General features: G+C 43.4%; 1 protein-coding gene across 1 annotated transcript; it reads right to left on the minus strand.

The window, feature by feature from the left end:
• Window positions 1–1,975: 1,975 nt before the first annotated feature.
• Window positions 1,976–12,582, minus strand: prdm15 (PR domain containing 15). Its single transcript, XM_030792232.1, has 24 exons — window positions 12,552–12,582; window positions 12,272–12,365; window positions 11,774–11,927; window positions 11,516–11,668; window positions 11,121–11,223; window positions 10,914–10,994; window positions 10,216–10,428; window positions 9,955–10,108; window positions 9,567–9,688; window positions 9,217–9,311; window positions 8,984–9,071; window positions 8,662–8,829; window positions 8,179–8,273; window positions 7,629–7,760; window positions 6,200–6,343; window positions 5,794–5,957; window positions 5,594–5,673; window positions 5,165–5,284; window positions 4,761–4,892; window positions 4,180–4,263; window positions 3,451–3,626; window positions 3,070–3,165; window positions 2,736–2,942; window positions 1,976–2,557 (listed from the first exon to the last, which is right to left on the minus strand). Exons 1-24 carry the CDS (start codon window positions 12,580–12,582, stop codon window positions 1,976–1,978), a joined length of 3,468 nt encoding a protein of 1,155 aa, XP_030648092.1.
• Window positions 12,583–12,898: the final 316 nt, after the last annotated feature.

Raw genomic sequence — 12,898 nt, forward strand, 5'->3', positions numbered from 1 at the left:
GAATGACTTGTAAATGTAAACGGATTCCCAAATAAACAAGACTAAAACCATTAGGTTGATGATTTTGACTCTGAGGTAAGTTAGCACAACAAGTTGTATACTTATTTACAAGTGTGTTTGAAGAAACAGAAACAGTTTCATAACATATTTGGCTGCAATTATTAAAGTTTTCTAAATGAAACCAGCTCCCCACCCCAAATATATAGTACAAAAATGATTGTGCGAGAGTAATTTGTTGTACTTAACAGTTAAAGATGAGGTCATTTAAATGCCTTTGAGTGTTTGTTCATGATTTGAGTAAATATATATTCATCTACTTTTGTCTATTTTCCTTTGAATCACTGTCATACAATTTGTACAATTCCATCATTCAAATAGCTGGCATGTTTTGAGTTAGTGTATGTGTATGTGTATGTGTATGTGTCTGTGTGTGCAGAGTGCCCCCTGCTGGCCAAGCATGGGCATTTATGTAAAAACAGGTCGGAATGCTTTAAGTAAGGGTATCCTTTTGCAAATGAAAACCAAGGTAACCGATGTAAATCATTTTTCAGATAAAAAAATCAATGTGATTTATTTAATATGAAACTAATTATATGCAACCTAATTTTATCTAATATAAAATTATATGTAACCTACCTTTAATATTCAGACTGTTCCAAAGAATTCTTACATCTAAAAAAAGCACTTAATATATTTCATGTAGATCATAACAGCACATCACCTGGATTACGTAATCAGGTACAGTAATCTGATGCCGACTCAGATCTTCCAACTAGGCCCAATAGTTCACAGACACTAACGTCAGAAGGACTAAGAACAGACATTCCTCAGTTCTAAAAGAAGCAATGAAATTAACGACGACATATAAGTAACAAAAACAAACAAACAAACAAAAAAAATATCATTGTATCGTCTCTCAGTGGTTTTACACGTAATGGTTTTTGACATAATTCCTACTTTTAGGGCACTTGATTAAAAAAATAGACAAAATTCTTGACAATGGTAAAATAAACAAATAAATGGCATTACTAAGACATGGAAAATGCTCAAAATAAAACCCACAAGTACTCTTGTTCACCATGCAGAACAGCACCAAGTGCAAAAGGCTCTTTTCGTTTCCAACGGACAGAATTCTTCTGCAGGTAACATATGCTCTTGTTTGTGGCTACACAAGGACAGCAGTACATCAGATCAAATCAAACTCTTCATACTTGGTACAATATATATATATATATATATATACACATACATACATACATATACCAAGATATATTTCTTTTGCTTTTTCGATCTAAAAAAGGGAAACATTTCACATTTTTTTCTTTTTTTTTTTCTTTTAGTGCATGCATAATTTCATCACATTGCGAATAAGGCATTCCAACATGAAACAACTCCAGCTTTGGTCTACGATCAACTGACACTGTTTTTTTTTTCCCTCATGATTGCTCAGTTCTCTCATGAATCACAGCTCAATGTAATGCAGTTGTATGTTTTCTTTTCTTTTCTTTTTTTTTTTTTTTTAACATACATTACTCCTCATCTTTATGTCAACAGTTTGAAAAAAAAAAAAGAAACAAAACAGAATGAGGAAACAAGAACTTTCACAAAGGCATGACAGGGATAGTTCCTGATCATGTATTAGGGGAAGAAAAAAAAGACAATATGACTTTCTCTCCGTGTTTTATGTTTTGGAATTTCCCGTTGATCTAATGGCACTCGTGGAATGTCGTCGCGAGGCGGGGATGCATCTCGGTTCTTAAGGAGACTGTGAAAACGCAGCTACTGTCCACGGACTTCCACCGAAGAATTATTTAGCAACTTCTCTAAAGATGAAATTCAAATCACTGCTTTTCACAATATGCAACCCCAAACTCAGGGTTCAAGTCAGCATCATTTTTCTCCCATTCTGATTCATTAACCCCTCAGCCCCTTCTGTAGTTTGTGGACCTCAGAGCAACGGGAGAACCATCTGTTGTCAGTAGCTGAACATCTGCTGGGTTGCCGTGGGCTGCTGTGGCGAGGGCTCCGGGGCCTGGGCTTGGATTGGCTGACTTTGCTCCGGAGGAGCCTGCGGTTGCTGGGGAACCTGCTGCGGCGTGATGGCCTGGGCTTGAGGATCTTGGGGGTTCGGCTGGGATCCGTCCATGGCCGCGGCGACGTGGGCTCCGTCCGCGGGAGTGGCGGACCTCCACGCGGTCAGGGCGGGCTGCTCCAGCGGGTGCGGGATGGGGTTGACGAAGGTGGTGAGGTTGATGAAATGGGCCACGGACTGAGGGGCGGCGGCGCTCGGGGCTCCGCCCCCGTCCGGCTGGAGGTCGGCGGGCCGGTTGTGGAGCATGGCCGAGCCGCTGACCGCGTCGAAGGTCACGGTGAGGATGGAGCTGTCCAGGGTCAGGGGACGGTCGGCGTGTGTCAAGTGGCCCACGGCAACGGGCTGCAGACTGGAAAACTGCGCCTGCGCAGGCGTGGTGATGGGTGTCACGGTGATGTTGGTCAGCCCAACAGAACTGGAGGGAGACGGTGCTGATTGGGCGTTTGGCTCTGCCAACACTACAACCTGCGTATTAGAAGACCCACTCATTACCTATGTAGCACTGAAGAATTTAGCGTAGTAACGCACTGTAGTATCCAAGCAAGAATCAGCCAACACTGGCGAGCTCGACTCCAACATGATGCTTTATACAATCACCCTCTCAGATTTTTACTTGAGAAATGTTAGACCAGGGAATTGGTACCTGCTGAATGCTCTGCACAGCTGAGCTAGTCTCGTCCCCAACCGCCGTGGAAAAATCCGGGCCTTTACCGGTGAAGTCAGAGTACTCATCCGAGTCGGACAGCTGGGGCTCTTCCAGCGGCTGCTGCTTCTGCTTCTTCTTAGGAGGACGTCCACTCCTCTGAGTCTTCTCCTCCGAGAGAGGCTCCTTATCCAGAGATAGTGTGGGCTGAGAACGCGATGAGGAGTCACCAAGGATGAACAAACACACACACACACACACATACATACACACATACATACATACATACATACACGCACACACACACAGTAAGACAGTCGTAAGGGAAACTTACCTGCACAATGCTAATGGATGATGCATCGATTGCTGAAGTATCGACAGTTGACGGTTCCTGGAGGTTGTCGAAGTCACTGACTCTAACGGGTACCACCTTTAGTAAAAGAAAAGAGACAGAGTGAGAGAAAGAGAGGGAGAGAGTGTGTAAATGAGTTAAGATCTCAAGTCATTTCATTTCTTGGGCCAATAAGCCTGCACATGCTCCAGTTCAGCTGTATGAGGGTTCAGTTCTGGGTGTGGAACCCCTCATATCCAGCACTGTGGTGTTCAGTGTAAACATAGAGTGTAAATGAGATGAGATTTTTCAAAAGCCAGGGTGTGGTCCGCTGTGTGGAGAGTAGTTTTCGGGTTGGTATTGAGCGCTGACCCGACCAGTTACCTCAGGGTGTTTCCGGCGCATATGCCTGTTCATGGAGGCGCGGGTGGAGACTTTAGTCCCACACAGGTGACAGCTCTGGGCCTCCACCTTATCGTGAGTCAGCTGCACATGCTTCTGTAACATGTACTCCGTCACATATTTCTTATCGCACACAGCGCATGACCACGTCTTCCCCACTGTGGATGGCAAGACAAACGGAGAGAGATGGAGAGAGATAGAGAGAGAGAGAGAGAGAGAGAGAGAGGAGAGAGAGAGAGAGAGAGAGAGAGAGATGGAGAGAGAGAGAGAGAGAGAGAGAGAGAGAGAGAGAGAGAGAGAGATGGAGAGAGAGAGAGAGAGAGAGAGAGAGAGAGATGGAGAGAGAGAGAGAGAGAGAGAGAGAGAGAGAGAGAGAGAGAGAGCAGGAAAATGAGAACGTTTGACTGTTTGTCCCCAGACAAAAAAAAAAGAAAGATCAGTATGATTTCATGTTAAAGAAATGAAAACACACTTATATTCACAGACAGGACGTACAAACAGACACCCATGTCTACCAGATGGTGCATGACAACAGACTAATTGGCTTACACATGAAATCCTTAAGTCGTTGGTTTCTACAGGACAACCTTGGTATCTATTACGGAGAAACACTAACATTTAAATGAAAAATTGATACTGCATACTTTTTAGCCATTAATCTTGTGTATAAAAATGTTTTTTTTTTTTTTTAAATCAGGGTTTGGTGTGTACCTGTGTGTATTAGTTTGTGCGTCTCCATGGTGTTTCTCTCACTAAAAGTCTTTCCACACAGCTCACACATGAAGTCCTTTATGCCTGTCAAGACATGCCAAAACTTTAGCATGACCAGAATCCTCTGGAACTGCTTCATCACGCATGCAACACGTACAGTTCACAAGTCATCTGACGGACGCATTCAAATGAGTCAGAGTTCCCCGTTGTTATATTAAGAAAGTTTCCCGGTGGTAAAAAAACAAAAAAACAAAGCCACATTCTGGAAGCTGCCTTAACACCTTTTGAAGTTTTTTTTTTAATCGCCATTAACTCGGTCGCTGAGTCAAATCATATCTTAATCCGTGAGGATTTTGTCTGTAAGCATGATTGATACTCATTTCCAGGGGTAAATGAAATTTTTATCCTTACCAACTGTGAGATAAAAAAAACCCAAATATGCGAGTATACAAAAGGGAGACAAAGGGAGATGTAAGCAGTGTGCAGTACTGAAGATTTGGGGGGGGGGGGGGGGGGGCGTAGGTCTGATGTGACCGGTTTTCTGAAAAGCCTCTGATGAGAAATGCTTGATGGTCTCTCACCTGTGTGTCTCCTGTAGTGTTTCAGCATGTTCACTTTCTGGGCAAATTTGCGGTTGCACTCCTTACATTCGTATTCTTTTATACCTTTGTGCAGCTTCATATGGTGCCTTAGGGCGTGTTTTGTTTTCATTCCTGAAAGAAAAAAAAAAAAAAAAGAGAGACAGTAACGGTGAATTTAAGAACAACAACAAAAAGAAGACCTTTGAATAAGCTATAAAAATTGAGGATTTTTCTTGAACATTTGAGACATTTCAAAAATGAGAAGATACACCTTTGTTTTTTTTGTTGTTTTTTTTTAGAAAGTCACATATATCGATGTGAAAAATCAGCCCTCGTCATCTTACGAAGAGTGTGGTTTTGGTGAGGGTCCGTTTACAACAGTCCTGGCTGGCCGCCGTTCTCACCTTTGCCGCACTCGGCACACAGGAAGTCCCGGATGTTGTCATGGACTCTCAGATGCTCTTTCAACATGTCCTTCCTGGCAAAAGACTTCCCACACTGATCACAGCTATGACTCTTCACTCCTATATCCGTCAAACAGATCCATTACTCAGCAGCCGGTGTTAGAGAGGGAAACTAACCAAGATGCCTTTAGCCAGTCATTCATTTAAGTCAATGCTTGAGGAGCCTTTTATACAATCTTTTAGGGTTAAGATACTTGTAAACAGAAAACCAAGATAGAGCTTAAAAGTATGTAATGTTGAACAGGTGGCGGTCTGGCCTTAAACACGACTGCCTTATTACTGAGTACTGTTCATTGACCTCAAATGAACAGAAAGTTGAAGGCACATGTAAAAGTGCGTGTAAAAGGGAGAAAAGAGAGGGGACCTCACCGGTGTGGATGATCTTGTGTCTCTCCAGGTTTCCGATACTGTTGAAAATCCTGCCGCACATTTCACATGGATGAATGTACCTAGGAGAATGTCACCGTTCGATTAGTCATCTCATCCTCTGCAATTCATGTCCAGCAAAGAGGGATATCCATGCCTGCCCGCGCACGCACACACACACACACACACACACACACACAGACCTCTGCACAGCAGGGTCCACGAGCTGCTCTCTGTGGATGACCAGGTGGGCATTGTAGGTGGCTTTGAGAGCAAAGCGGCGGTTACAGATGATACAGCCGTAACCTCGCTCTTTATGCATGTCCATAATGTGCTTCAGGTAGTCCCGCCCCTTAGCGAAGGTCACCTTTTCAAAAAGGAGAGGGAGAAAAATGATACAGCAAAGGAAAAAAAAAAAACCCCACAACTGGCTATTCTTTCGTTAAAATATTCTGAATGTACGAAATGAGTTCATTTATTTTCTCCATGGCTATGCAATTTTTATGCCCGAGGTTTCCAGATAACAGAATTCATATTACTAGTTCTATGTCAATACAAGGCGTGGTCAGCGGTCTCTGTGACTCGTGAGTTTTTTTTTTGCGCTCCCACCTGACACTTCTTGCAGCTGTACTTATGATGCTCAGGGTCATCCTTCCCATCCTCATCATCAGAGTTTCCTTCACTGTCATCCACTGAGATGCCAATCTTCTTGATAAACTCCGCCCTCTCCTGCTCATCCATTAAGGCAATGTCCTGAAAATGAGTGACGGAAAAGACAACCAATCTTACGAAGGGTTACATTTACTTCGATCCTATCAATATGAAAACAGGAATTCACATAATAAAAGTGCAAAGCCTGAAACAACACCAGACTAATGAATGGTCAAGGGATTTGGTTCATACCGATCACTAACTATGTGACAGGTCAAGTTACCACACACCCAGTGTTTTATTTACTCTAGGATCTCAGGTAACAACGCAACATTAGAAACAAACAGCTTCATGTAAGACACACCACAGTCATGTTCCGTGATGTGCGATGAGGTCAGTGACTGGGTAGGCAGTGAACGTTCACAAATCCACATGACATCCTTCTGTGCTTTCTAATGTTTTAGAACAATATGATCCTTCTTAACTCTTCTAACTGCCACAGAAGTCTAGAATACTGTGACCCCCAGGCTGAACTACATATCAAATCAAAACCTAAATAAAAATATTGTCAAAATATATATGAAGTACTTTTTTCTTGTTTTATACTGTTTTTGATAGCTGTGAAATGACTAAGTAACACCATTGCCTTTCCTTAGGGCTCTCAAAGCATTGTGGATTTAACTGTGGTCACTACAAACAGCAGTTATGAAGTACTATTTGTAAACAATGCTGAAACATTACCTGAAAAGAACACAAATCATTTTTGCTGGTAATCCAGTTCATTAAAACTCTGAAGACGTACGACGGTCGACATTAATGATTTCGCTCTGAAGTGTAGCTAAGCAGCTCAAATGCAAACGAGCTAGCTTGCTTTATCGATAGCACAAATATCTATGACATTATAGCAGTTTAGCACTTTGACGGATCTGATTGGCTCGCACTCCTGCCACAAGCAGTGCCTTTCCTCGTCCGTTGATTTCGCCTGAAGCTACGCAATACGCAGGCGCAAACTCCGAAATTCACAAAGGCATCTCTGAAAAAAGCAGAGCCTACTGTTCCCATTGCAAAAGTGAGCAAGCTTGTGCGCTATATATGATGTATCGCTCTTAGAAGTTTAAGGATATAAAAATATCATTAAAAATATGTTATAACACAGCATGCTTTTAACAAGAGTGAGATTTTGATATATTGTTTTGAATTTGTTGTATGGTTAATTTGATTAAATTTATCACAGGGGTAGGCCCTGCCTACCCTGACCGCACATGCCTGTTCATGTTTGCGCATAGAATATGGTTCCGGGAACAAAAAAAAAAAAAAAAAGAAAGAAAGAAAAAAAAGAGGCTAGAATCTTAAACAAACTTGCATCACTTTCTAAGAAATCTCTTACTTTGAAATGCACGTGGATGTGATCCCGCAAGACGTCCACGCGGAAAAACCTGCGGCCGCAGATCTCACAGGTGTATTTCTTATCCCCGTGAGTCAGCAGGTGCTTATTCATATTACTCCGGCAGGAGAACACCTTGATAAGAAACACGCAAACACAGATTTATTATAAAGAATACCTTCGACGACACATACACACACACACACACACAAAAAAACCCCATCAAGCAGGAAGTCAGCTGACCCATTACAAGCATAAAAACATTCAGCTACTGACTTACACTACATGTGTAAGACTGTGTCACTCTTGGTCTAACATTTTTTTCAGATATCAGCCCGCCAACTTTCCTCCAGCCCTGATCTGACATCTGCTGCGATTGTTTCGCTTCTCCTCAGGAGTCTCATTTGTTGAAGGAGATCTTCTTGTTGGTTTTGGGCCGGATCAAAGCCCCGCAGGCGGTTCGCTCCAGAAAACGTGGCCCGTTCTCCGCTACTTCAAACACGTTCACATGGTTCTGATTAAGGCCGCGGAGGGGTGGGGGGGTTAGGCTTACCTTGTTACAAATGGGACAGGCTGAGGGTTCTTTCCTGTATTTGGTTCCTTCCTCTCCGTTGGCCTCCAGCTCTTCTCTCTTCATGCTCTTTGGGCCTATGGATTGAGCGCAGCAGTAACGGTAAATGCCATTAGCGCTGACATAATGATAAACACATACTAAAGCAGAGGGCAGAGAAAGTTAATGAGGCTCTGAGAGGCATTAGTGACAGCAGGTAGCGTTCTGAGAGCAGCTGCCCTGCGACCATCTGCCCGGTCAAGGAGGCGCGCGCTAGAACGATTATGTTCTCAAACACGTTGTGAGTAAACAGAAGGCCACCTTCTGAATTTGTTCTGCGGTACTTTGGCAAGATGATGTATAGTTTGCCTTTGAGAAGGTGCTTGGACTCATTTACACACACACACACACACACAGGTAATTTGCTTGATGTATTTTGCGGCAGAGCACAGCACGCCCCGGCGACAAGGCGTCAGTCAAACCCACCCATGACGTGGCGGCGGTGATGATCCTGCATGACATCCTTGCGGTAAAACATTTTGTTGCAGATCTCGCAGGAGTAGAGTTTTTCCCCGTGTTTCTTCTTGTGTTTGGACAGGTTACTGTTAGTGGAGAAAAAGCGCGAGCATATCTCACACTGGAATGTCTTGTCATCTGAAAGCAAAGTGGGGAGAAAAGAAAAACAGAAAAAAACCCTCAGAAAACATTAGCATGGCTGGGTACACTTTCTCAATGGGCTTATGACCGGCTGTTTATGAATGATAACACAACATGAACACGCATGTAGAGGATAAACTGAACAGCCCACCTGTCCTGCAGTTGTGAAATTTTAAGGCGTTCTCCACCCGGAAGGACTTCTCACAAGTAGTGCATTTGTACCTGTACTCTAAGTCCGGCTGAGGAGAAATGCACATATACAGACACACATGCACACACGCACAGAGAGAGAGAGAGAGAGAGAGTGAGAGAGTGATGAAATCTTAATGGACACATTGCGAACAGTGAGTGCGTTAGCCAAAATGTCTGTGTTGCCTCAGTTACCTCATTCTTACTGTGTTTGTAGGAGATGTGCTGCTTCAGGCTCTCCTTACGACTGAACATCTTTTCACATTCGTCACATTTAAAGAGCTTGTCCCCTACGAGAGTCCAAGGAAACAACATTCGCTAAAAAGGAAAAGCATTCACCGAAAAAAAACCCTAAAGAAAACAAAAATGCCCCCACCCCCAAAACTGCAAGACACGTACAGAGAAAAGCTTAACATTCAGTTGAGTGGGTTTGTAGCACAGCGCCAAACTACATTTGTGAATTATTCTTAATAAAACAGAACCGAAACACAGAGAGTGTTAATAACGAGTGGGAGTCGGCGATACGTGGACGGAGGTGGCGTTACCATGGGAGCGAATGTGACGGTTGAGGTTGCTGCTGTTCTGAAACACCTTGTTACAGAGACTGCACTGGTAGACTCGTTTATGATCTCCACCTTGACGGAGAAACCGTTTTCTCATCCCGGGCCTACGGAGAAAGACGACGGGGACAAAACCAAAAAATGAACTTCACGCACGACTTTTCTCTTTTTATCTCTTTAATCCTCAAAGTGATGCTCGAACACGGTGTCTAAACACTCGCATATTAACAAAACTCTACTAGGCTAATTATCCTTCCTCCCTGTCTGGACAAGCTGCAGTACGTGTGTGATTCATTAATAAAAGGACACGGGAAACCAGATGAAGCTTGAGGTGATGATGTACCCATAAAAAGGATCTTGGGTCTGTCCTTACCTTCCAGAGGGCATGAGAACACGGGGTACCCGCGAAAGTTTGGCAGGCACGTCATCTGACCCAACCGCGAGACCTTGACCATCCAACACGGTCAGCCCCAAGTCTGGGGCCACGGTGCTGAGGGCCTGCTCATCCGGTTCGCTGGAAGGAACTTCTGGTGATAGGGAGAAAAAAAAAAAAAGGCCCAATAAAGGTTATTTGATTTTTATTTGAATGTATCTTCACCTAAAGTCATTCGGGAGTAGAGAGCATGTTCCTGACCTTTGCTGGTTTCACTTGGAGCAGTAACCCCAGGTTTCAGCGCCCTTGTTCTTCGTATGCGGCCGGGTTTTCTTTTGGGCTCCGGTTGTGTAGGAGTGACGCTAGCGTTGGCCGCGTTATCAGAGGATCCAGGCCCGGTTTCCTGCGACACAGCTTGTTCTGAAGGTGGAGGTGTTACAGTCTTCATCTGCTGCAGGTGACTTAGCATGTGGTCTGAGACAGAGACATGGCACAGGAAAAAGGATGATATTTTACTGTGAATGTGAGAGATTATATAATGTGATCTTTAAATTAGCCAATGAAATTTACTAAATAGAATCTTGAGTCCATGTCTGAGCTGATGTCCGTCATTCTACATGTACTACACGCATTACATTTGCGTTTATTCCTTTATTGAATTGTTTTTATCCCTTACAGTCAACCATACAAATGAGGCATCTTTGAATAAGCAAATAATGCTCACATGCAAATTATTTGGGTAAATCTGTCCAGTAATGGGTACAGCCAGTAGATGATTTGTAGGGGGATGAGGGGGAGGGGCGCCATCCCCCTCGTTAGCAAAATGACCAAAACGCATCCCCTATGTTAACCTGTCATCCCCCTTGATACTCTATAGAGAAGTATCAGTGATCATTAGGCCACCCTCCCCCTGTTAAAAAAAATAACCAACCATTCCCCTACTGGGTACTGCGACTTACCTGTGTCACTCACTCCGGTCAGCGGGCCCGCTGTTGACCCTGTCTGGACCTGACGGTCCCCGGACTTGGTGGAGGTGACTTCTGTGAAAACACGGAGTAGCCTTATCATGACTACGCTCCTCCAACAAACCCAGTCTCAATAAAGAGACAGATTGGCTGTACATAAGACAAACCTGGACAAATGTTAACGAGGATGAAAGCCCTTACCTGCTGGAGGTGGCAAGACCGGGGGCCTTAACACAGGCTTCTCCATCTTTTTGGCATAGAAGGCCCCATACCAGACTCTCAGCTCAGATCCTGGAGGTACATCCTGGAGAAAAAAAACATTCCTTATATTGAGTGAATATTAATGGGGGGTTGGGGAGGAACGGTGGTGTGATTTATTTATTTAATATATGTGAAACAAAACCCGCTCAGCATCGTATTGGAATGAGGGTAATCCTCTGTTATTTCGTTCATGAGAGCAGGTTATGGCAATTTTTTAAACCCCAGAGAAAAGCCAAAATGTTGTTTGAGGGGTGTATGGATCTACATACTACAATGCGATGCGTGATATTTGATAAACATGAAACAACAAGATCATATATTCTTCAGTAAGTCACCTGGGAGGTGTTGAAGTAGATCTCATCATCCTGCTGATAGGCAGTGAGGTTCTGGTGCTTGTGATCAGAAGCTGGTCGCACCAGGATCATCCAGTTACAGTCCTCCTCATTGGACGTGTCGAAACAGATCACCGGCCCCTCCTTAGTGAAGATCTATTGAACACAGAGGCACAGAAGTAAGGGAAATGAAGAGGGAGAGTGAATCTCAGACAAATCAAGAAGTTTACATTCATCTTAATGTTACGTTATCACAGCCACCTTTAAAGGAAACGACCCCTCTTTGTCCAGGTGAGGCACTCTCTTAGCCTCAAAGGGGCCAAAGCGGGTTCTCTTCACAAGACGTTTGAGCACAAAAACCCCTTCTTTCCCTTCAGGGGTCTGTCTAATCTCCAGGCTGTCAGGCAGAGATGACCTGAATGACAGAGGAAACATTATATGGTTACTGTGACAAACGGCATCAATATTTCACATATCTGGACTGTTCAATTTTGTCTTAGGCTGATACAAATCCTGAAAACAAAAATGGAATGTGGAGCTTTGCGGTGCATCAATATTGATTTTACGGCAGATAAATGCAACTCTAATGAGAGCGTTCCAACTGTACTACTACTGCTCAGATCCGAGCCCTTTCACGAAGAAAAGTTTTGACATCATCTGGATTGACATCAGCACATACAGCTGATTCTACAATTGTCATTTATCCATGGACAGCATCAAAACAATCGAGGTGTCTCGCCGAGCGCGTCCCTCACTCACCGGGCCCGACTCAGGACAAATGAGTCTTTAACAGTGACCACAGGCCCAAGTTCAGGACACTCGGAATTATGGTACTGTCCGCAGTCTTCACACCCTACAGAACAAAGGTTTTAGAATATAAATAACTGACAAAGAGCAGTATCACACAGTCTCACACAAACACATTTGGATTACCTCTTCAGCCCAAAGACACGCACAAATAAAACCTTGAGATATAAGATTTGGTTTAGTACAACTTGTGTGAGAAGAAGGAAAAAAAAAACACCTTGTGTTTACTTACAGAAATACTCATCTGGTGTCTGCTCTGTCATTTTGACAATCTAAATAAAAGAACATGAAGACATGTCATTCATCTTAATATACCAGTTACTGTTGTACTGGAAACTTAGACTGTTTCGCAATCATTTGCTAGTATTTGTTGTTTATCCTTTACGTTAAGTAGTCGACTTTCTTGGAAGAAAAAGAGCACCGTTAATCATAACGAATAATAACAGAGATTCACACGAGAATAATTTTCGGAATATCACATACTCCTTGCTGCAGGAGGTTATACAGATGGGCCAACTGCTCCTTAGATCATTTATTCAGCACCACATTCTAAGAACCCAATGACTCTTTCCCACTTTT

The sequence above is a fragment of the Chanos chanos genome, chromosome 15, assembly GCF_902362185.1.
Source record: "Chanos chanos chromosome 15, fChaCha1.1, whole genome shotgun sequence".
NCBI classification, from domain to species: Eukaryota; Metazoa; Chordata; class Actinopteri; order Gonorynchiformes; family Chanidae; genus Chanos; species Chanos chanos.